The sequence below is a fragment of the Corythoichthys intestinalis genome, chromosome 13 (assembly GCF_030265065.1).
Source record: "Corythoichthys intestinalis isolate RoL2023-P3 chromosome 13, ASM3026506v1, whole genome shotgun sequence".
NCBI classification, from domain to species: Eukaryota; Metazoa; Chordata; class Actinopteri; order Syngnathiformes; family Syngnathidae; genus Corythoichthys; species Corythoichthys intestinalis.
In genome coordinates this window covers 52,774,137-52,800,157 of record NC_080407.1, presented here as the reverse complement: position 1 = coordinate 52,800,157, position 26,021 = coordinate 52,774,137, and the positions used below count along the sequence as shown (strand labels likewise).

The 26,021-nt window shown below is 39.3% G+C and overlaps 1 protein-coding gene across 5 annotated transcripts in view; it reads right to left on the bottom strand.

Moving 5' to 3' along the window:
• The window catches only part of gigyf1a (GRB10 interacting GYF protein 1a), a 31,554-nt gene extending 5,676 nt beyond the window's left edge, over positions 1 to 25,878 (bottom strand). Inside the window, exons 1-18 of one of the 5 annotated variants that reach the window (XM_057854967.1) lie at positions 25,630 to 25,878; positions 19,431 to 20,082; positions 19,301 to 19,364; positions 10,335 to 10,464; positions 10,154 to 10,249; positions 9,958 to 10,075; positions 9,782 to 9,890; positions 7,509 to 7,708; positions 7,208 to 7,437; positions 6,853 to 7,144; positions 6,626 to 6,783; positions 6,384 to 6,555; positions 3,657 to 3,958; positions 3,415 to 3,515; positions 3,231 to 3,331; positions 3,075 to 3,148; positions 859 to 996; positions 578 to 790 (exon numbers count right to left, since the gene is read on the bottom strand). In XM_057854967.1, coding sequence (XP_057710950.1) covers positions 578 to 790; positions 859 to 996; positions 3,075 to 3,148; positions 3,231 to 3,331; positions 3,415 to 3,515; positions 3,657 to 3,958; positions 6,384 to 6,555; positions 6,626 to 6,783; positions 6,853 to 7,144; positions 7,208 to 7,437; positions 7,509 to 7,708; positions 9,782 to 9,890; positions 9,958 to 10,075; positions 10,154 to 10,249; positions 10,335 to 10,464; positions 19,301 to 19,335 — 2,469 coding nt within the window. In that variant the 5' untranslated portion in view covers positions 19,336 to 19,364; positions 19,431 to 20,082; positions 25,630 to 25,878. The remainder of the gene's footprint in view (positions 1 to 577; positions 791 to 858; positions 997 to 3,074; positions 3,149 to 3,230; positions 3,332 to 3,414; positions 3,516 to 3,656; positions 3,959 to 6,383; positions 6,556 to 6,625; positions 6,784 to 6,852; positions 7,145 to 7,207; positions 7,438 to 7,508; positions 7,709 to 9,781; positions 9,891 to 9,957; positions 10,076 to 10,153; positions 10,250 to 10,334; positions 10,465 to 19,300; positions 19,365 to 19,430; positions 20,083 to 25,629) is intronic. The other 4 variants (XM_057854970.1, XM_057854971.1, XM_057854969.1 and 1 more) reach the window with 4 other exon arrangements.
• Between the last annotated feature and the right edge of the window lie 143 nt (positions 25,879 to 26,021).

Here is a 26,021-nt window from a genome sequence, read left to right as displayed (position 1 = left end):
AACATACATTAGCATCATATCACATTTAAGCTAGCTGACTTTTGCTATACAGGTTAGCCAGTTATTGCAAACATTAGCATTATACGGCATTTAAGCTAGCGGACTTTTGGTATGCAAGTTAGCCAGTTGTTGTAAACATTAGCATTATATAGCATTTAAGCTAGCGGACTTTTGGTATGCGTGTTAGCCAGTTATTGCAAACATTAGCATTATACGGCATTTAAGCAAGCGGACTTTTGGTATGCAAGTTAGCCAGTTGTTGTAAACATTAGCATTATTTAGCATTTAAGCTAGCAGACTTTCGCTAAGCAAGTTAGCCAGTTGTAAACATTAGCAATATAGAGCATATGAGCTAGTGGACTTGTCCTATGCAGGTTAGCCAATTGTCGTAAACATTAGCATCATATCGCATTTAAGCTAGCTGACTTTTGCTATACAGGTTAGACAGTTATTGTAAACATTCTATTTCTTTCTTTCTTTCTTTATTTATTTTCCCTTCAGGTATGATTCAAACCGAAAAGGGCAGACGGGAGAAGCCGAAGCTTATTGAAACCCGCCCCCAGTTTCAGAAGCCTACCCGCTCCCTCTGCTGCTGCGCTCTCTGCTGTTGGTGCTGCTGCTTCAGGAGCCTTTCCGTCTCCTGCTGCATCTCCAGCAGAGTCAGACTTTGGGGCTTCCCAGTTTTAGAGAGCCCGGAGGAAGAAGCCCCGCTCCAGCTGGAGCCGCCTGCCTGCTGGGGACCCTGTTGCAGCAGCTTCATTATCAGCTCCTGCTGCTGACGACACTGAAGCTAAACACAGCAAACACGTTACGGTCGCATTCGACCAAAACTGGATTAGACAGAAACTTTCTTTTCACCTGCTTGCGTCTGAAGAGATCCTCGTCCTCCCTTCGTTTTTGTTCCTCCTGTTGTCTCCTCTTCTCTTCCCTCCTTTTGCGTTGCTCCTCTTCCTCCCGCTTCGCCCTGAGTTCAGCATCTCGCCTCTCCTGCTGGAGCTGGACGCAATACAATAAACCTCACCACCGACTTCAATAATCTTTTGATCTGATACTTGGTGATTCTTTGGGTCACACCTTATCAGAGGTGGCCGAGCTTCATTTAGTAATAGCCGAAGACGGTGCACGCTCATGTCGGATTTAAGCTTGGATTTACTTACGATTTAACTACGAAAGCTGCACCGCATACAGACAGGACTATTTACACAAAATAAATGCTACCAGCATAGTTTCTCTGCTTTTAAACAAGAATCGAGACTGTTTTACGTCCATATCTATGAAGAATTTGGAGATTTAAGCATTTATTCACAAGAACTTTCACCAGAAAAGCTTCTTTTACGCCAGGCGGCCGCTAGCCTAATTCGCTAACTTAGTAGCATGGTACTTCGTCAACATACATAAAATAAACACTAACTGTACGGTTTCTTTGCTTTTAACGAAGAAGAGACTTTTTTTTTACGTCCAGATCTATGAAGAATTCGGGGATTTAAGCATTTATTCACAAGAATTTTCAACAGAAAAAGCCCTTTGTGATATGGCGGCCGCTAATTTGCTTGCCTACTAGCATCATAGTTCGCAATATTTACGTAAAATAAATGCTAACTGCACGTTTTTTTTTTTTGCTTTTAACCAAGAATCAAGACGGTTTTACGTCCATATCTTAAAAGAATTCAGGGATTTCAGCATTTATTCACAAGAATTTAACGGAAAAAGCCCTTTGTTTACATATGGCGGCCGCTAATTTGCTTACTGACTAGCATCATAGTTCGCAATATATACATAAAATAACTGCTAATTGCATTTTATTTTCTTTTAACCCAGAAACAAGACTGTTTTACGTCCATATCTAAAAAGAATTCAGGGATTTAGGCATTTATTCACAAGAATTTTCGTCAGAAAAGCTCAGTTTACGCCAGGCGGCCGCTAGCCTCATTCACTAACAGAGTAGCATGGTACTTCGTCAATATACATAAAATAAACGCTAACTGTACGGTTTCTTTGCTTTTAACCAGGAATCGAGACTGTTTTACGTCCAGATCTATGAAGAATTCGGGGATTTAAGCATTTATTCACAAGAATTTTCAACAGAAAAAGCCCTTTGTGATATGGCGGCCGCTAATTTGCTTACCGACTAGCATCATAGTTCGCAATATTTACGTCAAATAAATGCTAACTGCACGTTTTTGTTGTTGTTGCTTTTAACCAAGAATCAAGACTGTTTTACGTTCATATCTTAAAAGAATTCAGGGATTTCAGCATTTATTCACAAGAATTTAACGGAAAAAGCCCTTTGTTTACATATGGGGGCAGCTAATTTGCTTACTGACTAGCATCATAGTTCGCAATATATACATAAAATAACTGCTAACTGCATTTTATTTTCTTTTAACCAAGAAACAAGACTGTTTTACGTCCATATCTAAAAAGAATTCAGGGATTTAGGCATTTATTCACAAGAATTTTTGTCAGAAAAGCTCGGTTTACGCCAGGCGGCCGCTAGCCTCGTTCGCTATAAAGGAATATTTTATTTTATAATAAGTTGTGATTGTATATAGAATTCATTAATTATCTATTTACATATTATTTATAATTGATTCTGCATGTTTTCCTCAAGTATTAAGTTTCCGATGTTAAATTGAGTGATTTATTAGCTGTTGAAAACAGTAAATTGAAAAAATTAAGCTGCTATTTTGGTCAAAAACTTATATGTTAAATATTGCTACTGAGCCTGAAAATATAGGTGATCCTCTCTGCATTTGGTGATTTTCGTGCATCTAGTGTCAAATCTGAGACTTTTATAGCCATTTTAAGTTGCGTTATACTTAAACAGAAAATAATTAATCGGGATTTTATAAGGGAATGACTTTGAATTTTTTTATGCCGCTGCTCATGGAGACTCTTATATGGCTAAGGTAGGTGCCTGTTTTGGTTTTAGGTTGGTAGCATCTTTGGTTTTGTAAATATTTGAAGTTTTGGAAAATAGGCCCCCTACGAATCGGCCCCGTGTCATGTCAATAGGTTATGAAGTCTATGACCTCACGCATAAAGTCAACGAAAAAGCCAGAATCTAAACAGACCTTTTGAAGCTGTTCCAGAGTTGGACCCTGAGTAGAAGGATTCATTGTTATGTCCCAAAGACTGGCTTCACCACCTGCGTGAAAGCGACAATTTTACGTCATCAGCATTTCTGGATTTGCCTCGATTTGATCTCCCGGCTGCAAACGAGAGCCCACCTGACGGCTGTGAAGCTGAGGTATGCATGTCCCACATGGACCCTGTATCTGGCACTGACATCGACCTGTTCATCGAAGGCATCATACCCTGCTCACTGCATCTATGATCCGCAAAAAAAATAAAAAATAAGGCGGAGCTAAAAACACACCAGCAAATGGTCCTTCTCGGTTTTGGCGCCCTTACCTGTTAATGAGCTGAAACAATTGTTGCTGCTGCAACTGCTGATAAAGAGCTGCCGCCGCCAGCTCCTGCTGTTTTTTCAGACGCTCTTGATCCAGGTTTCCCTGAAGGCGCGACAAGAGAACTGTTAGCTCGTAACGTGTGGCGACGAACGACAAATCAAGCACGTCTAACTACAAACACTGATGAAAGTCTTTTCTGCATGCATGACGTCTGAAAGTCCTTCAAATATGAAAAGCTATTACCGTGGCCTGTCTATCCATCTTCCCTCCCTTCTGCATCCACCCCTTCCCATCGTCTATGTTGGCTGAGCTCTGACTCACAGTCCCGGCGGGCCCCCGGGTGGGCTGCGGGCGCTGCGTTGGTGGTGGCTGTCTCACCAGCAGGGGCGGCGGGGAGGGACCCGGGGCGAAGGGCACGCGGCCCCACATCTTGATGACTTCGCCCAGGGGTTGGAAGCCCTCGTCGCAGCCCCGCTTGACCAAGAGGGTCATGGTAAAGTAGCCAGCTTGGAACCATTCGCACATCTCCACGGTGGTAAACGGACCTAGGAATGACCAGTGTTTTAATTAGTGCTGCAACGATTAATTGATTAACTAGTGTAATTCGATTAGAAAAAAAGATTCAAAAAAAAAAAATTCTGAGTCGAGTATTTGTTTAATTAAACTGGCGTTGTAATGACTTGTTTTGAATGTGCTCGCATTTACTTTGATTGATTTGGGTGGAAACACTGCCGTCTACTGGCGACAGGGAATATAACTCATTTCTCATGGCCGAATCCAGCTGCTCCCGATAAAGACCAACATACGCAGTTTTTTTTATCTAATTTTTTTTTAATGCATTTGTAATTTAATTTATAGTTATATTTAGCTTTTTTGTGGGAATGTGTGTTTGAACCATTTGTTGAGATCATTATAAAAAAATATCTATTTTATAGCATTTAAGCTAGCGAATATTGCTATGTAAGTTAGCCAATTGTTATTAATTAAAGTGGCGTTGTAATGGCTTCGAAAGTGTTTGGATTTAGTTTGATTGATTCGGGTGGATACACTGCCCTCTAGTGGCAACAGTGAATATAACTCATTTCACATGGCTGAATCAAGCTGCTCCCTGTAAAGACCAACATGCGCAAAGTGTTTTTTTTTTTTTCCATCTAATGTTTTTTTAATGCATTTGTAATTTAGTTTATAATAATAGTTAGCTTTTTTGTGGGAATATGTGTTTGAACCATTTGTTAGGATCATTGTAAAAAAATATCTATTTTATAGCATTTAAGCTAGCAAACTTTTGCTATGCCAGTTAGCCAATTATTGTCAATTAAAGTGGCATTGTAATGGTTTTGAAAGTGTTTGCATTTAGTTTGGTTGATTCGGGTGGATACACAGCCCTCTAGTGGCAACAGTGAATATGACCCATTTCACATGGCTGAATCCAGCTGCTCCCTGTCAAGACAAACATAAATTTTTGTTTCAGCTAATGTTTTTGTAATGCATTCGTAATTTAGCTTATACATATATTTAGCTGTTTTTGTGGGAGTATGCATTTGACCCGTTTGTTAAGAGCATTGTTAAAAAAAAACATTAGCATTGTCTAGCATTTAAGCTAGCGGACTTTTGTTATGCAAGTTAGCCGACAGTTTTTTTTTTTTTTTTTTTTTTTTTTAAAATACCGTTTGCAGTTCAGCTCTGTTATTTAAAATTTTTCATGTTCCCTATCTGATTACTCGATTATTCGATCTAGCTAGTTCATCAATTACTCGACCACTAAAATAATCGATATCTGCAGCCCTAAATAGGAGCCTAATTATTTGATAGGCTTAACCCTTTACTAACAGCCACCGGGATGGTGTGCTTGTCGACGCATTTACGTCATTGATGACGCAGACTATTTTTACCAGTAGTGACAGCTCGAAACTAAAGAAGTATTTGTTTAATTAGAGTGGCATTGTAATGGTTTGTTTTGAGAGTGTTTGCATTTAGTCTGTTTGATTTGGGTGGATACACTGGATAAAAAAATTAACATGGCTGAATCCCGCTGCTCCCTGTTAAGAACAACATAAGGCTAAGTTTTTGTTTAGGCTAATATGATTGTTTATGCATTATAGGTGTATTTAGCTATTTTTTGTGGGAATATGTTTTAACGATTTGTTAAGAGCATTATTTAAAAAAATCAAAACTGCATTTTATAGCATTTAAGCTAGTGGCTAAGTTCAGGTATTTTTAATTATTTTTTAATCAAAGTGCAATTTTCTGCTAGCTTAAATGCTATAAAAAGCTAAGTTTTTTTTTTTTTTTTTTTTTTTTTACAATGCTCTTAATAAATCGATCAAAAACATTCACACAAAAAACAGCTTATTATACCTATAAACTAAATTTTGAATGCATTAAAAAAAACATTACCTCATTGCTAGTCTTAACAGGGAGCAGTTAAATCAGCCATGTTAAATGAGTTATGTATTATTCATTATTGCCCGAAATGGGAACACTGTCAAAACAAACCATAACAACGCCACTCTAAACGAATACAAACGTTCAAAGCTTTTTTTCTATCGAATTACTCAAGTTAATCGATTAATCATTCCACCACTAAATATGGCGTATAATACATGTTATTGGATAATTATTGTGCGATTTAGAGGGTATTTATGGGTAGTTAAAGGGTTAATTCTGATTTACGTGGAAATTCTGGTTACGTTGCCAGCATAGGAGGGAAAATCGCTTGAAACCCATTTTCGATAGGATTATATAAATTACATATACTGTAAATATGATTGGTCACTGAGAGCAGAGGGCGCGGTCAGCTTGTACTGCGGGCCCTAGCTGGACCCTTCTCCTAATAGGAGACAAGAAATGGAATGATTACAAAAAGCGATGTTGGCTTGACAGCTTGCATCACTGTTCCAACAGGAGTAGAGGAGTTTTGATCATTTACGACCCAATGTGAAGATGCAAAAATCCACATTCAAAGAGTACCCTGAATCTCTCCCTGCGGGTCTTTGTAGAACCACTTCATGGCTGCCTCGTGTGACAGGGGCAGAGCGGCTGCGGTGTTCCTGCTCTCCAGCTGCTGCTGCTGCAGAGCCTGCGTAAAACACTCTTCTTCTAAAGATGTGTCCTGCAGCGACGCCACCATCTTCTCTGCCTCCTAAACAGATACACGCAAAACAGTCAATTTGCTAATATGCTAAGAGAAGTGAATTCGACAAGATGCATACCTGTTGCAGGTGTTTCATGCCCTCATCGTCCTCAGCGTCTCCAACCCCGGATGTAGGCGGGAGGGGAGCAGCAGAAGATGGGGGTGGTGGAGGCAGCACGGAAGAGGAGGCAGTGTTTGGGCCCGCTTGGGTCTTGGATCCTACAACCAGAGCCATATCTGACACAAAGCATTGACGTTTTAGACAAAGCTTAAGACATTTTCGAGGCGGTTTGTCAGTTTTTGTACCTTCGCTTGGTGCGCTACTATCTTTTAAAGGGTGGCTGTTGCTCAGCTGAGCGTTGTCGGCTGGTGGACCGCGGTTGCTGGCCTGGGGCTCCAGGGATGGAGGGGCACAATGGGTAGGAGGGGAGGAGGAAGTCGCCGCTGGCTTTGCCTCCGCATCAACTGAAGCCGATGTGGCTTCTTTACTCTCTTTATCTTTATCGCCGTCGATCCTCTCGGCGTCAGGAAGACTCTCCTCCTCTTCTTCCTCAATGCCCTTAAACTCCTCCTCTAAGATTGTATCCTTGCCACTCTTCTGAGGGACGACAATTACAGGTTGACATCGCCACTCCATTCAAAGCTCACATGGGTTACTCACCTTCATTGGCATGAACGCCCCAGAGGAGTCAAACGTTCCCATTCCGCCATCCTCTTCATCCATGCACCACTCAGGAAGGCCGTCCCTATCGTCTTCAGGCCCGTCGCTCCCCGCGCGCCGACGGCCGGGGCCCCCGGCTTCGGAACCTCCGAAATCAAAATCAAACTTGCGCCGGCGACTGTCGCCCGGACAGCCGTGATCCCGCCAGCCTGCTGAGCGGGGACCGCCGTCTGACAAAGTACCCACGAGTAAGTCATAACCGCAAACACAGAGCTAGTAAAAATATTTGCGTTCATCAGACCGTCTCTGCGAGGTCCGGCGACTCTCCAGTTGCTTCCCGGCTCGGGCTCCTCCCCTTCTTGCTCCTCCCGGAGGGTGCGCCAGTTATCGCTGTCAGCCCTTGTGTACTCCTTCCTTCCAGGGCCCCCAGGACCTGCAGACTCTTCGAAGCCGGGACGGCCCCCCTCCCGCCGGAGCGGTTTCTCAAAGCGACGCTCACCTCTGAAATTGGAACCAAACATGGTTTCCGGGGGCAAAACTCTTTCAGTGCTATTGACAAACTACTATCAGTTCACACAGGTCAAATGGATTTAGGGCTGCAGCTATGAAGTGCCATTTGTAAAGCAGCACATGCTGAAAATTACAACATTTTCTCACATTTAGCGCCACACAGTGTTTAAAATGGTGTGAAATTTTTAGTCACTTTTTTTTTTTTTGCACATTTACAACATTATTTAGCAACTTAAATATTTTTAAATAAGAAGCTTTGGTCCTGATTGTTTAAATCCAGAACTAAATATTTGATTTAAATCTTAAATTTAGATCCTAGATCCTAAATGTTACATCAGGAAACATTCGGAGCTAAATATTTAGCTTAATACGCAAATTCACATGACTGGAGACCGGAAGTAACAGAATAAAAGCTAGTGGAGCAGCTGTCTGTTTACGTTGCTTGAAAATGAATAAAACCTACTTAACGGTTGCAGTCTGCTCTTGGAAATGAGTCATTGTGATAATAACAACAAATAGGTAAAATAAATATTTAGCAAAAACTATTTAAAGAGTATTTTGTGTGCTCCAGCTTTTATTTTGTTACTTCCGGTCTCCAGTCATGTGAATTTGCATATTAAGCTAAATATTTAGTTCCAACCGTTTCCAGATTTAGCATTGAGGATACAAATGTAAGATTTAAATTAAATATTTAGTTCTGGATTTAAACATTCAGGTCCAGAACTTCTTATTTAAAAACGAATATTGAGGTTGCGAAATAATGAGTGCAAAAAATTTTGACTAAAAATTTCACACCACGTTTTCAACACTGTGGCGCTAAATGTGAGAAAATGTTGTAATTTTCAGCATGTGCTGCTTTACAAACGGCACCCCATATGCAGCTATCGATTATTATAGTAGTCGATTAATTGATGATCTAATTAGTTGGAATAATTGCGTAATCGGATAAGGAACATGAAAAATTAAAAATTTTTTTTTTTGCTTTTAACCAAGAATCGAGACTGTTTTACGTCCATATCGATAAAGAATTCAGGGATTTCAACATTTTTTCACAACAATTCTACGGAAAAAGCTCTTTGTATACATATGGCGGGCGCTAATTTGCTTACCGACTAGCATCATATTTCGCAATATTTACGTAAAATGAATGCTAACTGCAGGGTTTTTTTGCTCTTAACCAAGAATCGAGACTGTTTTACATCCATATCTATGAAGAATTCATGGGTTTAAGCATTTATTCACAAGAATTTGCAACGGAAAAAGCTTTTTATGATATGGCGGCCGCTAATTTGCTTACCGACTAGCAGCGTAGTTCTCAATATCTATGTAAAATAACTGCAAACTGCCCGTTTTTTTTGCTTTAACCAAGAATCGAGACTGTTTTACGTCCATATCTATAAAGAATACGGGGATTTCAGCATTTATTCACAAGAATTTAATGGAAAAGGCTCTGTTTACATATGGCGGCTGCGAATTTGCTCTCCGACCAGCATTATAGTTCGCAATATTTACGTAAAATAAATGATAACTGCAGGGTTTTTTTTTTTTTTTGCCTTTAACCAAGAATCTAGACTGTTTTACGTCCATATCTATATAGAATACAAGGATTTAAACATTTATTCAAAAGAATTTTCAACAGAAAAAGCTCTTTGTTATATGGCGGCAGCTAAATTGCTTACTGACTAGCGGAATAGTTAATAATATTTATGTAAAACAAATGATAACTGCACGGTTTTTTTTTGCTTTTCACCAAGAATCGAGACTGTTTTACACCCTGATCTATAAAGAATTCAGGGATTTAAGCATTTATTCACAAGAATTAAAAAAAACAAAAAACAAACTCTCTTTGTGTTTCCACTCGGTCAGCTTTGACGGAGATAGGCCCCCATTAAATCGGCCCCACGCCCCGTCAATACATTATGAAGTCTATGCTTAACCTATAACTCATATCGTCCAACTCCAATTTACCAATATATGCGGTCGTCAAATTACTCGAGTTAATCGATTAACTGTTGCAGCACAAAGTCTGAAAAGTTTCAGAAAATAGATTTCCTTTTTCCTTACCGGTCATCCCAACTCTGGCTACGATGTATCTCTCTGGAACTTCGTCCAAAGCTCACCTCGGCATCTTCAATACTTCTTTGGTAGAATCCACCTTCCCCACGGCCCCGGCCTATTTACACAACAACAAATAAGCAAGTCGCTTTATTTGAAGCCCTTTCTAAAGAGAGAAATCTTACCTCTGCTGCCCCGTGTGGCGCCTCGTCCTCGGACCGCACCGGCCGGGGAAGCTCCGCCCGCCGGCCGACCCAAGAGCCGCTGCACAGCCACGCTATTTACAGACATGGAGAAGTTCCTCTGCGAGGAGAAGGAAGATGATCTATGTCAACCAATGGAAAGGCTTTCTTCAGTATGCCATTGATTGAAAAGGCTGACCTGCTCCTCCTCAGTGAGAGGCACCAGTGCCAATGGCTGCATGGGCTCTTCTTGCAGAACAGCAGCAAACTCCTTATCCTGCATCTCCTCCGGGACCTTAAATAAACAACAACGGAGTCTTAGGGGAAACGCGCTACCAAAATAAAGGCAGATCTTCATATAGAGAGCAGAGCAAACTCACCTTGTTGTCTTTGATATAAAGTGCTAACATCTCCTCTCGGCCGTAGCGGTAATCGGCCAGCTTGTACTTTGGCATGGCGGGGGAGGGAGGGGGGGACGTCACACTCCCCCCACTGGACAGTGCACGTAGCCTGGGTTGGGACGGGAACAGGTAAACGTGTGTATAATCTAGAAAAGTAGTTAACTCACTAGGTGCTGCTGAATTAAATGACTACCTTTTACATAGGGGTGCACGATATCCATTTTTTGAAACCGATACCGATATCGATAACTTCCTGCTCCTTAAGGCTGATACATATACGATAACCGATAATATATATATAATTTTTCAATGTAAATTCACCTGAGTTTTTGAGCTCCTGTAGGTCAAAAATACTAGTGGTGGATTCAGCATAGATTTGCCTTTGGCCTGACCAGAATTTTCATGATGACATGAACAGGAGTTACGTGATTATTATCATCTAAAAACGTGATAAATATCATGTAAAAACAGGATAACTATCATGTAATAACGGGACATCTATGATGTAAAAACATGATTGCCATCATGTAAAAATGTGATATCTATGATGTACAAATTATTATGACATCATCCCAATAAATCCAATAACATTATATAGTTATGTAAAAGGAGTGGAAACAAACGCACACATCCCAATCCACCAACACCGTCCCAAAATATTAATAGGCCCGAATTGGGCCTCCCGATAATATACAATGTTATTGGATTTATTGGGATGATGTCATAATTCCTATTATCGGACCGATAATTATCGTACACCTCTACTTTTACATATTATGCAATTATAATTGTTTACATCTGAATAATTGAAAAAAAAAATCTACCCAACCAATCGCCCGCACCAAAAAAAAAAAAACAACATTCTGTGACGAATTAACTCCTACCCTGAATGCACTCGGCTTTTTTCCAATTTGCTACAAGACAGACGAGGTTCCAAGGCCGGGAGCGGAACAATGGCTCCATTCACTTGCCTCTCAGAGGCGCGTTATTGACTCACGGGCCCACATCTAAACCATATGTACCTCGGAGAGGACGTGGGCGTAGGGTGTTAGCATAGTGAGCGTGTGGCAAAGCCAACAAAGTCAAAACTTAGTATGAACAACAGCCGCAACCTTTTATTTTCACATAAAATCTCATGAGCATAATACACTGCTGGTCAAAGGTATTGGCACCTCTGCAATTCTGTCAGATAATGCTCAATTTCTCCCAGAAAATGATTGCAACTACGAATGTACCGTATTGGCCCGAATATAAGATGGCCCTGATTATAAGACGAACCCCTCTTTTTCAAGACTCAAGTTTGAAAAAAAGACTTTTTGAACACCAAATTAATTTTTATCCAGAAAATAATGACAGTACATCTGAAACTGATGATTATAACAATATATTTGAGAGAAAAAGCATGTTATTTTGCCTCAAAAATCCTAATATCTGAACATTTAAATATGTAAACTACAGATGTCCTGATCGATCAGGTCAGATCCCGTCATTTTCAAAGTATCGGAATAAGCAAAAAACTATCGGACATGCCTTTTTTTTAATATATATATATATTTTTTAATTAAATCGTTTTCTAATTGTATTTAACGTTACAGACATAATATGTTACACTCATCCAGAGTCTTTAGTTTAGGCTTAAGGTAGGGTTATCAAATTTATCCCGTTAACAGCAGTAATTTTTTAAAAAATTCATCACGTTAAAATATCTAACGCAATTAACGCATGCGCTGCACGACCCACTCATGCATTGTCGCGTTCAATCTGTAATGGCGCCGTTTTACCTGTATATAGAGCTAAAAGGCAGCGTAAAAGGAGTAGAGTGAATTACTACGCACAATCATGGTTGCACTTCCCATCATGCATTTGGGCAGAACAGTTAAATGGCTACAGTATCATTAACTCAGTACTTCTCAAATAGTGGGGCGCGCCCCCCTGGGGGGGCGCAGAGCGATGCCGGGGGGGCGCATGTGTCCTCGGGGAACATGCTTTTTTTTTTTTTTTTTTTTTTTGCCGGACTGGAATAAAGTGTACTTGCACATGCACTCAGTGGGTGGCAGTGGCGCTCTCATTTTCAGAGTGCGTGCAGTATTTTTGAACTAAGGAAGAGCACTCAGCACACAGAAAACAGACATGGAGAGCAGTGCGCCGCCGCCGTTTTCGAAAGCCGTTTTCCGACCGGACTCACTCACACAGCGACCCACTGTCTTGTCCGGTTCTCACGTCGCCGCCCGAGAAGTGCCATTTTCGGCTTGGGATCGTCACGACGACCGCCCTCACCTACGGTTCTACCTCGGCCGCCGAGAATGCGCTTTTTTCGGGCCGTTTGCCTTTTAGCTTTGACTTTTAATACAGTGGGGTGATGAGGAAAGACTACTGTTTACTGTGTCTGAAAATAATTATAGCGGACTGCCAGAAGCCAAATCAATTAAGACGCCACTTAAAGACATTCGACCCCAATCTCATAGATAAGCCGCTTGATTGTTTTTCAGCGAAAACGTGCCGAATATTGCCAACAATAGTCCTGCTTTGTCAGTGTTATATCAGTAAACCAGTGAGCATTGTTAGCATGCTCATTGCATAATGACTCCAAACCATTGCAAAGGAGGTAATACTGAGTGTGAGCAGCAAAAATAAAAACTGTCCTTCTGTCCAAGGACACTCTTTTTTTCCTTTATTCATTTTTGTTTTTTCGGTCAAATTTTTTGGCATATTGTCCTCATGAGTAAATTTTTCTAATCAATTTGAATTTGTTATTATTTACGGATTTTATTACATTTTATTTTTCTGTATCAAATGGTCAAAAATACCTTTAGTGTATTTTTACAGTTTGAATGTGACTTTTTTTTTTTTAAATTCAGGCAAATTGATGCACGTCAAGTCTTCTCTGTTACAAACAAAACAATGTTAATAAAGTTATACTTTATTATAAGTTGATCTGTTACTTTTTTTCTTTATTAGAAAAAAAGGACACAATGTTAGGCAGATGCGTATTTATAATAGTAATTTTATAGACGAATAATACTATTTACAGTGGCGGCGGAGAGTTTGGGGGGGCGCGAAACATTTACGTCTTGCTTGGGGGGGCGTAACAGAAAATAATTGAGAAGCACTGCATTAACTGAAAGCTCAACAAATACACTAGATGGCAATATTTAGTCACAATCTACAAAGTCACATTTATCCTTTAAGAATTACAAGTCTTTCTGTCCGTGGATCCCTCTCACAGAAAGAATGTTAATAATGTAAATGCCATCTTGAGGATTTATTGTCATAATAAACAAATACAGTACTTATGTACTGTAATGTATATTTTCGTCCGAGTTTTATTCATTTTTTTCTTAATGCATTGCCAAAATGTATATTGATCGGGAAAAATTACCGGAAATGATTGGAAGTGAATCGGGAGAAAAAAAAAAAAAAAAAGCAATCGGATCGGGAAATATCGGGATCGGCAGATACTCAAACTAAAACGATCAGGAGCAAAAAAACATGATCGGAACAACCCTAATGTAAACTAAAGCGCAATCACATTTGTAAATGAATGGCTTCTGTTTTTTGAAATGTAAATAAACCAATCTATTGTGATAAAACAACAAAATTGCAATAACTGCATTAACCATCAAAGTCTAACTGTGGCTGTAGTCTTGAAACAAATCTGAATAAGGAAAAAACACTGCAATAAAATAATGCAAACTGGATAAACTTGAGAGTAGCTGAGATCTCTCATGACAGAACATCGCTTCAATATTTGGCGCCATCTAGCGTTGTGAATGGGTATAACGTCTAGACCGCGAATATAAGACGACCCCCACTTTTTCAGTCTTATTTCAATGCAAAAAAAACACTATCTTATATTCGGGCCAATGCGGTAATATATTGATTGATTTTGTTTGCAATGAAAAAACACAAAAGAGAATGGAAAAAAATTAAATCATTATCATTTTAAACAAAAGTCCAAAAATGGGCCGGACAAAATATTGGCACTAGGCATGTACCGGTACGATATTCTGACGGTATAACTAAGGGTGTGACCAAATATCGAAATGGTGATATATCGTGATACTTTGCAACCCAAAACGTTATTGATACGCTCCTGCCAAGAATCGAGATAATAGTTTTGAAAAGGTGTCAATGTCAGAGCACTCACAGTCATTCGGTCCGATTTTCGGGGCATTTACAGGTCACTTGCTGTTCATTTTAGGGCATTTACAGGTCATTTCCTGTTGAGTTTGAGTCACTGCCAATCATTTGGGTGATTCCCAGGTCACTTCCTGTTTATTTTGAGTTAGAGAACTGGAACTGACCCATAAAATACCCCAAAATCATTAGGAAGTAACTGAAAATTAACAGGTAAATGACCTTAAATGGCCCAAAATTACCTCATTGGCTGCCACTGATGGCCATAGACGTTCAATCCGTTTGAAGTGGGAGGGATGGCAGCGAATGAACGAATGTTCATTCGCTGCCACCCTCCCAGTTCAAATGGGTTGGACGTCTACTAGTGATAAACTCATTCCAATTCACAGCAGAAGCTTGTTTTTCTTTTTAGTAGTTGTTTGTAGAATATCCTAAAATGATTTCCTGACCAATGTATCGATAATCGTTGTATCGCCATATCGTCAGATCACCGTTATCGTGAGCTTTGTATCGCAAATTGTATCGTGAGGTACCAAGAGGTTCCCACTCCTATTTGCTAGCAATGAAAAAACACAAAAGATAATGGAAAAAAACTAAATCATGATCATTTTACAGAAAACTCCAAAAAAATGGGCCCGACAAAAGTTGTGGCACCCTTCGAAAAATCATGTGAACCTCATCTAATTGGTGTAACCAACAGCACCTGTCACATAACAGGTGGTGGCAATAACCAAATCACACGTCCAGCCAGTTAAAATGGATTAAAGTTGACTCAACCTCTGTCCTTGTGTGTATCACATTCAGCATGGAGAAAAGACAGAAGTCCAAAGAATTGTCTGAGGACTTGAGAAGCAAAATTGTGAGGAAGCATGGGCAATCTCAAGGCTACAAGTCCATCTCCAAAGACCTAAATGTTCCTGTGTCTACCGTGCGCAGTATCGTCAATAAGTGTAAAGCCAATGACACTGTGGCTAACCTCCCCGAAAAAAATTGACGAGAGATTTCAACAAAAGATTGTGCGGATGGTGGATAAAGAGCTTCGACTAATATCCAAACAAGTTCAAGCAGTCCTACAGTCCGAGGGTACAACAGTGTCAACCCGTACCATCCGTCGGCGTCTGAATCAAAAGGGACTCTATGGTAAGATACCTAGGAAGACCTACTTCTGACCCAGAGACATAAAAAAGCAAGGTAGGAGTTTGCCAAAACTTACCTGAAAAAGCCAAAAACGTTTTGGAAGAATGTTCTCTGGTCATATGAGACAAAAGTAGAGCTTTTTGGGAAGAGGCATCAACATAGAGTTTACAGGAAAAAAACGAGACCTTCAAAGAAAAGAACATGGTCCATGGCGAAACATGGCGGAGGTTCCCTGATGTTTTGGGGTTGCTTCGCTACCTCTGGCACTGGACTGCTTGACCGTGTGCATGGCATTATGGAGTCTGAAGACGACCAACACATTTTGCAGCATAATGTATGGCCCAGTGTGAGAAAGCTGGATCTCCCTCAGAGGTCATGGGTCTTCCAGCAGGAAAATGACCCAAAACACACTTAAAAAAGCACTAGAAAATGGTTGGAGAGAAAGCACTGGAGACTTCTAAAGTAACCAGCAATGAGTCCAGACCTGAATCCCATAGAACACCTGTGGAGAGATCTGAAAATGGCACCCTTCAAATCTCAGAGACCTGGAGCAGTTGGCCAAAGAAGAATGGTTTAATTTTCCAGTAGAGCATTGTACGAAACTCATTGATGGATACCGGAAGCGGTTGTTCGCAGTTATTTTGTCTAAAGGTTGTGCTCCCAATATTAGGCTGAGGGTCTTGTGTCTGACAGTTCTTTGCTCTTCTTTCTTTTCTCCATGCTCAATATAGTACACACAAGGACACAGGACAGAGGTTGAGTCAACTTTAATCCATTTTAACTGGGTACAAGCGTTAGTTATTGCCACTACCTGTTTGTGCCACAGGTAAGTAACAGGTGCTTTTAATGACATATAATTAGAGAAGCATCACATGATTTTTCAAAGGGTGCCAATACTTTTGTCCTTTTTAGAGATTTGTGTAAAACGATTTTGATTTTTTTTTTTTTTTCATTGTCTTTTGTGTTTTTTCATTGAAAGCAAATAAATGAAGATATAACTCCCAAGGAATTTGCAATTACAATCATTTTCTGGAAGAAATTGAGCATTATCTGACAGAATTGCAGGGGTGCCAATACTTTTGGCCAGCAGAGTATGTGCAATTTTTTTTTACTGTTTTTTCTGGACTATAAACCGCACCATTAAGGATAGATTGGTTAATGACAATATATAAAAGAGGTGATATATCGTGATACCTTTTAGCCCAAAAGGTGTCTCGATATGCTCCTACTTTAATAGAATAAAATAGCCATTTATTGTCATTATACAGTTGTACAATGATATTTTGGAGCATCTCCCTTTACAGTGCAGGATAAGTTCAAATCTCAAAAGTGACTCCTTGCAAGTATAAAAGAATAAAATCTAAATTGATGATCATTTGTTTATTTTAGCTCCCGGGCCACAAGTTTGAAACTGTTGAGCTACAAAATAGCCTAACAGAGAGAGAGAGGTAAGCAGCTGCAGATGTGTCAAAAGAGAGAGAGAGAGAAAAGCATCCTCTTGTCTGGCTGCGAACCAAAAACGTTCACAGCAGTTGCGGCCTGCTCCAAATGGAGTGTGACCAAACGGCAGGCTACACCTCCCATTAATCGCTACACAAACATCCACTGGCAAGGAGGCCGCGAGAGGAAATGGAATACTCGGGAGCATATTTGGCATGAAGGGCGAGAAGGCTCCTTCAACTGTATTTTACATGGTTCGTACAGCTTTTTCATGTCTAAATTCAAGCACTTTTTCAGGAATTTGAAGGTTAAAGTTAACCTGTTTTTGGTTTTTGCCGTCAGTCAGCTGCGGCCACGGTTGCCCACACAAAAGCCTGATCAAAATCTTTTTTCATCAGCTTTTTTTGTTGTCGTTAATCGGCCGATGTTGGTAAAACGTTTATATGTATCGGCTGGCCGATAACTTGGGTTGACCTCTAGAATTAATAATCATCAACCAAAAAATAATCGCAAGGCAAGTCTTACAAATAGTCCACAAACTAATCGGGAGAAAAATAAGGAGCCCCTGAAGGGACATCGACAGAAATTAAATAAATTTGGTGCGCACCAGATTGGCACTATCTAGTAAAAATTAGCATTATTTAGCATTTAAGTAAGCGAATGTTTGCCTAAGTTAGCCTACTGAAGTTAACCTGCTGTTATGAATATTAGCATTATATAGCATTTAAGCTAGCGGACTTTGGTATGCAAGTCAGCCAATTGTTGTAAACATTAGCGTTATATTGCATTTAAGCTAGCAGACTTTCCAATGTGGGTTAGCCAACTGTTGTAAACATTAGCATTATAAAGCATTTAAGCTATCAGACTTTCCTATGTAAGTTAGCCAATTGTTGTAAACATTAGCATTATATAGCATTTACTATAGCGGACTTTAGGTAGGCAAGTTACCCAATTGTTGTAAACATTAGCATTGTGTAGCATTAAAGGTGGCGGACTTTTGGTATGCAAGTTAGCCAATTGTTGTAAACATTAGCATTGTATAGCTTTTAAGCTAGCTGACTTCCGTATGCATGTTAGACAATCGTTGAAAACATTAGCATTATATACCATTTAAGCTATCAGACTTTCCTATGCAAGTTAGCCTATCGATGTAAACATTAGCATTAGATATCATTTAAGCTAGCAGACTTTCCTTTGCAAGTTAGCCAATTGTTGTTAACATTAGCATTATATAGCATTTAACCTAGCTGACTTTCCTATGCAAGATAGGCAATCGTTGTACACATTAGCATTATATAGCATTTAAGCTAGCAGACCTTCCTATGCAAGTTAGCCAATTTTTGTAAACATTAGCATTATATAGTATTTAAGCTAGCAGACCTTCCTATGCAAGTTAGCCTATTGTTGTAAACATTAGCAGTATATAGCATTTAAGCTAGCAGATGTTCCCATGCAAGTCAGCCACTTGTTGTTAACATTAGCATTATATAGCATTTAACCTAGCCGCATTTTCCTGTACAAGTTAGCCAACTTGCGTGGCAAAAGTCCACTAGCTTAAATTCTATATAATGCTAATGTTTACCAGATATATATAGCTATAAGGCTAGCAAATGTTTGCGATTAAAGTTAGCCAGTTGTTGTGAACATTAGAATTATATAGCATTTAAGATAGCAGACTTTTCCTATGTAAGTTAGTCAACTGTTGTTAACATTAGCATTGTATAGGATTTAAGCTAGCAGACTTTCCTATGCAGGTTAGCCAATCGTTGTAAACATTAGCATTATATAGCATTTAAATGAACTGAATTTTCCTGAACAAGTTAGCCAATTTCAACAATTAGCTAACTTACATAGCAAAAGTCCGCTCGCTTAAACGAACGGAATTTTCCTGAACAAGTTAGCCAATTGCAACAATTAGCTAACTTACATAGCAAAAGTCCGCTCGCTTAAATGCTATATAATGCTAATGTTTCCCAGACAATTTCTGGTGCGCACCAAATTGCTAAAATGAATTTCATTTCTGTCGATGTCCCTTTAGGGGCTCTGTCCAAAAATAATGGTTTGGTAGAGCCCTAAACACTCACAAGCATTTTCAAGACGCAAAATTCAAGCATTTTTCAAACCTTGAAAACACGACAGTAACATCCAAGCATTTTCAAGGACCCGGACTAACCCAAATTTTAAGAACGCATCGATTCTCGTGGTTGTAGAATGCAATCAAAGTCTCTCACCATTCTGGGCCAAAGTTGAGAGTCTCAGCAGTCATGTTCTTCACGTCCACACAGAAACGAGTATCTGGGAAGCAAATGCATTTTTCGTGTCATGACTATCGTTTGCGTATTATTACGCGAACGCGCTTACCCTGTCCAGATATTTCGGAGCAGGCAGGACTGGGCAGGACCAGGCTGGAGCTGGCTAGGTTTAGTTAGGCTTGGGTGACTTGAAGGCTGAGTGGTGCTTAAGCTGTGGTCACAGGGCTCCCCCCCTCCCCAAAAAAATACACATCCACAAGAATAGCTGCCAGTTGTAGGTGCTTGAGAGGTACCGGGTTATCAGTCCGTGATCGGTAAGGAAGGTCTCCGACCACTGATTGGAGAATGGAAGCTCCTGCTACTCACAGCCGATTAAGGTTGTAAAACATTGAAAAGAAAACTTTGGAAATCATCAATGGAACAAGAAAATAGAAGAATTGCTAGGATTTTTGTTTCGATATCCTTCGCACTCTGGGTTTTTACAGCAGTTAGATCTCACATTTAAGGTCCCAACCTGAACCACTTCATCCAAAAAGGAACATTTGCAAAGTCACAGGCTACAGCCGACAAAAAATAAACAAAACAAAAAAAACAAAAACAAAAAGAAAGCTGGCTGCTGGAACAGCTGCCGAGAGCAGAGGCGACACGCACTCCTGTTCCTTCCCTTTTCTCGGTGCCTTTCTCGCTCGCTCCGACTAAAACGTGGATTGGCAGAGACCCTCCAGGTAATGCCTTGACTTCCTGTCCTTTCCTCTGCGCCCCTACAAAAGAAGAATAAAACAAACTAGTAAATTAATAATTGGTCAGCATCAGTTTTAGTGACACAGGTGGACAAAAGCGGTAGTGTTTTGCCTTAGGGAAGACCAGCACAGTGTTGTAAAATCATGATTTCTTGGTCACCTGCAGATGGATTAAACAACATTTTTCTTTCCAGTGGCTGTGTGAAAGAGGAACATCATTTTTTTTTGTGCAAGCACATATGGCACACACAGTGCTTCTGAGTTGAAGGAGATCGTACCCTTTCTTGTAGGCACCGTCTAACTGTTTGCATTATTCTAACACATTTAATTTAATCAATCAGGGAATAGTATCGTTTCTCGTAGTTACTGTTGGACTATTTGTATTACACTATCAAACCCAATATAAAATAAATAGCACTTAGCATCAGGGATAAACAACGCCTTCTTATCACAGAAGCCCACCGGTGCGTCATGATTGACGCACCAACTCTCGCAATCCCGGACAGTCCAGAACAAATGGCGGGACGCTCTGTCCCAACACAAGGAACACAGAAGAACGCTCGATATCCACCTGATAACACGACTGACAAGACTCCAAGAGCCCCTTTGACTCTGAGTTGGGAAAATCCACAACCCTCGTTGCCCGGACAACAGAAACTCCCGAATCCTCTTGTCCAATCCACAAACAAATAATAATCCCAAATAGTGCTGCAACGATTAATCGATTAACTCAAGTATTCGATTAGAAAGAAAGGATTCGAATTAAATTTTTCTGCTTGGAGTATTCGTTTAATTAAAGTGGCGTTGTAATAGTTTTGTTGATTTGGGTGGATACACAGCCCTCTAGCCTGCCTCATTTCACATGGCTGAATCCAGCTGCCCCATGTTAAGACCAACATAAGCCAAGTTTTTGTTTGAAATGTTTAATGCAGTCGTAATTTAGTTTACAGGTATACTTATCCGTATTTGTGGGAATATGTGTCCGAACCATTTGTTAAGAGCGTTGTTAAAAAAAAAAAAAAAAAAGTGTTTTATAGCATTTAAGCTAGCAGACTTTTGCTATCCAAGTTAGCCAATTGTTCTTTTGTCTTACATAGATACTTATTTATAAAGATGTCCCGATCGATCGGGTTCGATCACGTCATTTTCAAAGTATCGGAATCGGCAAAAAAATATCGGACATGCCTTTTTTTTAATATAGATATATTTTTTAATTAAATCGTTTTCTAATTGGATTTAACGTTACAGACAAAATGCCTTACACTCATCCAGAGTCTTTAGTTTTGGCTTGAAGTAGGGCTATCAAATTTATCGCGCTAACGGCGGTAATTATTTTTTTGAAAATTAATCACGTTAAAATATTTAACGCAATTAACGCGTGCGCTGCACGACCCATTTACGCATTGTTGCGTTCAATCTATAAAGGCGCCGTTTTACCCGTATATAGAGCTAAAAAGCAGCGTAAAATGAGTAGAGTCAATTTTGGCAGTCTTTGGAGCCTTTTTTTAATTGACTAAAGCCTTACAATCCCTCTCTCAACAAGTAGTCTTGATATAAGTTCTTACCAAATGCGCTACTGCCCTCCAGTGGCCAGTTTTATTGCTTTAAAATGGATTTTGAGCGTTGCGCTTTGGAGCCAAGTTGCATCAGAACCTAGAGATGTCTCTTGTGAAAAAAACGTAAAAGACGTATAAATACGTTTTTGGGACACTGAAACAATTAAAAATAGAATGGATTTATACGTTCTTGGGAGCAAATGAGTTAAGGACATCTGTCATAAGCATTCAGTAATGCCCATGATAGTGTCATGTCATAATTATGACAGTCTTATGACGCCGCTGTCAAATAAAGTCAACAAATAAACCCCACTGGACTATAAACTGCAGGATTCAAAATGAAGGACAAAAGTAGCGTCTTATAGTCTGAAAATTACGGTATGTACAAAAATAAGCATCATGTTTATACAATTTTTAATGACTACAACCTTTAAATGAATGCTTTTTAAGGCCTGAATTTTCACCAAATCTTTTAATGCTCTTCAATGACTTGCATCAACCGTATATCAGAGCATTTGCAATAATATTGCAATATGTCTGACTCATCGCACAGGCTGCAATTTGATTGGTCACTTGCAAAGGGCCCAGCAGAGCGTGTGTGTGAGGAAATGTAAGCGTCGGTGGGAGGGAATGTGTTTACCTCAAAGTTGATAGGCTTGAATCATACTAATCAAATTTATACACAGTTTTGATTTGCATTACAGAAAGAAAGTGCTCGCTGACAGCCATAAATTTAGAAAAGTGGTACTTTCAAACGCCCTTGTAGTGGGCTTTTCTCCCATTAGGCTTTGCAAGTTTTCTGGGGAAAACTCTGGAACATTTTGCATTTAGTTGTGTTGTGCTGCTGCTGTTATTGCAGGACTAAAACAGTTTATTGGCGTCCGTTATGTTACATTTAGAGTGTGAGGATCACTCAGTAAACATCCTAAAAGGCAAAAGCTACCTTGATTAACAACTCGTACAATATTTACAAAACTTTAAGCTGCAGCAGGGTCCTTCCGGGGTCCTACCATCAGTCAGGGGCAGCCACAGTTGCCTGATCAAAATCCTTTTTTAATGCCTTATCTTTCAGTTGATCGGCCGATAGCAGAATTTGGAAAAAAGTCAATATATCGGCCCGATATATCGGCCACCTCAAGTATAAATAAATCAATAATAATCATAATAATAATAGTTAGGGCTGCAGATATCGCTTATTTTAATAATCGATTAATCGGTATAAAAATAAATAAATAAATGCTATCAAACGCTAACGTTTGGGTTTTTTTTTTTTTTTTACAATTCTCTTAACAAATGGTTCAGACATATTCCCACAGAAAATGGCTCAATACAACTATAAATTAAATTACAAATGCATTAAAAAACATTAGCTCAAACAAAAACTTAGCTTATGTTGGTCTTAACATGGAGCAGTTGGATTCAGCCATGTAAAATGCGGCAGACTAGAGGGCAGTGGAGCCACCCAAATCAATAAATGGCATAAAAAAATGAATTAATGAGGATCTGAGTACAACAGAAGAACAATTGGCCAACTTATGTAGCAAAAGTCCACTAGCTTAAATGCTATAAAATCAAACGTTTTTTTTTTTTTTTTTAACAATGATCTTAACAAATAGTTCAAACACATATTCCCACAAAAATGGCTAAATACACCTATAAACTAAAATACAAATATATTTTTTAAAAAAAACATTAGCTCAAATAAAAACTTTTAGTTTATTTAAGTTTATTTTGGTCTTAACAGGGAGCAGCTGAATTCTGAATTTTTTCACCATTGTACAGATATTTATCCGTAAATCTCATTGAATATTTGGTGATTGAGTTAGGGTCGCACCAAATATTATTTTGGTAGTTGATTAATCGATGAACTAGTTAGTTCGAATAATCGAGTAATCTAAGTACAACAAAAGAACAATTGGCTAACTTGCGTAGTAAAAGTCCGCTACTTTAGATGCTATAAAATGCTAACTTTTTTTTTTTTACAATGCCCTTAAATGATTCAAACACATATTCCCTAAATACACCTATAAACTAATATACAAATGCATTAAAAAAAACATTAGCTCAAATAAAAACTTAGCTTATTTTGGTCTTAACAGGGAGCAGCTAAATTCACAATTGTTTCACCATTGTACAGATATTTATTTGTGAATCTCACTGAATATTTGGTGATTGATTTAGGGTCGCACCAATGATTATTTTGATAGTCCCTTAATCGATGAACTAGTTAGTTCGACTAATCGAGTAATATAAGTACACCAAAATAAAAACTGGCTAACTTACATAGCAAAAGTCTGCTAGCTTAAATGCTATAAAATTCTTTTTTTTTTTTTTTTTTTTTACAATGCTCTTAACACATGGTTCAAACACATATTCCCACAAAAAAACGGCAAAATACACCTATAGACTAAAATACAAATAAATTTTAAAAAACATTAGCTCAAATAAAAACTCAGTTCATTTAGGTTTATTTCGGTCTTGACAGGGAGCAGTTGAATTCAGAATTGTTTCACCACTGTATAGATATTTATTCGTAAATCTCATTGAATATTTGGTGATTGATTTAGGGTCGCACTAACGATTATTTTGGTAGTCGATTAATCGATGAACTAGTTAGTTCGAATAATTGAGTAACATAAGTACAACAAAAGAACAATTGGCTGACTTACATAGCAAAAGTCCGCTAGCTTAAATGCTATAAATTGCCAACTTTTTTTTTCTTTACAATGCTCTAAACAAAAAGTTCAAACACATATTCCCACAAAAACGGCTAAATACACCTATAAACTAATATACAAATGCATTCAAAAAAACATTACCTCAAATAAAAAGTTTATTTTGGTCTTAACAGGGAGCAGCTGAATTCAGAATTGTTTCACCATTGTACAGATATTTATTCGTAATTCTCATTGAATATTTGGCGACTGATTTAGGGTCGCACCAACGATAATTTTGGTAGACGATTAATCGATTAACTAGTTTAGTCCTGCAAAGATTAATCGATTAACTCGATTATTCGATTAGAAAAAAGAGATTCTAATTAAATTTTGCTGCTTCGAGTATTCGTTTAATTAAAGTGGCGTTGTAATGGTTTATTTTGAAAGTGTTTGCATTTAGTTATATTGATTTGGGTGGATACACTGCCTTCTCGTCTGCCTCATTTCACGTGGCTGAATCCAAGTCATTAAATCCTCCAAAAAAATGCCTCAATAAAATGTATATTTTCAAACAAAGGTAAAAATCATTTGAAAAATAAAATTGCCCTCCCCGATTTTTTTTAAATAATATGCAAAGCAAATGACCGTCTAAGGTTCTAATCACATGATCTGTTCGAAAAACTTTTTTGACACATTATAAAGATATCTTATTTGTTCATTTACTAGTTTTTACTGTTTCCTTTAATGCTTTACAACTTATATACATATAGGAAAGTCAATTAATGCAATGACACTTTTCGGCCATTGGGGGGGCTGGGCCCCCTGACCCCACCTTAAACTCCGCTTATGTTTACATATAATGTCATGGGTTAATAAAGCCAAGAGTAAAGGGAAAATAAACAGCCAGCAACACCCAACCAAAACTCGCGTGAAGCCTCGCAACCACATTATTTAGTCATGGAAGTAATTTTACCGCGTCTAGGTGAAAAAATCTGACTCGATGGTCCAGATCAGCGATTTTGTCGCGCACCACCACATTTGTGTGGCGAACGTAGCGACCACCGATGGTCGGCGTCGATGGCTGAGGCCTCCGAGGTTCAAATGACACCAGCAGCAATGATGGCGGAAGGGGGGCGGAGTGTCAGACACGCACTCCTCGGGCCTGCTCGCACACTAGCTCGGCATCCGCGCTCACCATCATGCAAAGTTGACTAGGACGACGACGATAAGGAAGAAAAAGGAGCAAAAGCAGCGTGCGACTCGTAAAAGTGGCCCGCGCGATGCTGCGCTAGCACGGCGGCTAATACTAGCTAGTTAGCTTGCGAAGAGGAACAGAGCCCAACACCGCGGCTTACCTTTACTTGTTCCGAAACACAAGCACCTCCCGGGCTGCGTCGCCTACAGCCAATGTACTGCACGCATTGTAGGCTATTCTCCGAACACTTGTAAACGCATTCGACACAATCGAACTCCCGTGCTCGCTCCGTGCTCAATGTCGTATTTTTGTTCTTCCTCGCCTTCTTCCAACGGTCGCATCAATGTATATGTGTGTGTGAGAGAGTGTGTGTGCTAGTCTTGTTGTTTGTGTTTCGGAAACATGGCCGTCCGTGTCGTACCACGTGACTGCACACTGACAAGCAGCGGCCCAATCAGAGTTGGGGATAGGACACACACTCGTTATTCTTCTAAAAAGAAGAGAAAAATTAAATCTATGAATATTAATTCAATTTTACCTGACACGGAAGTC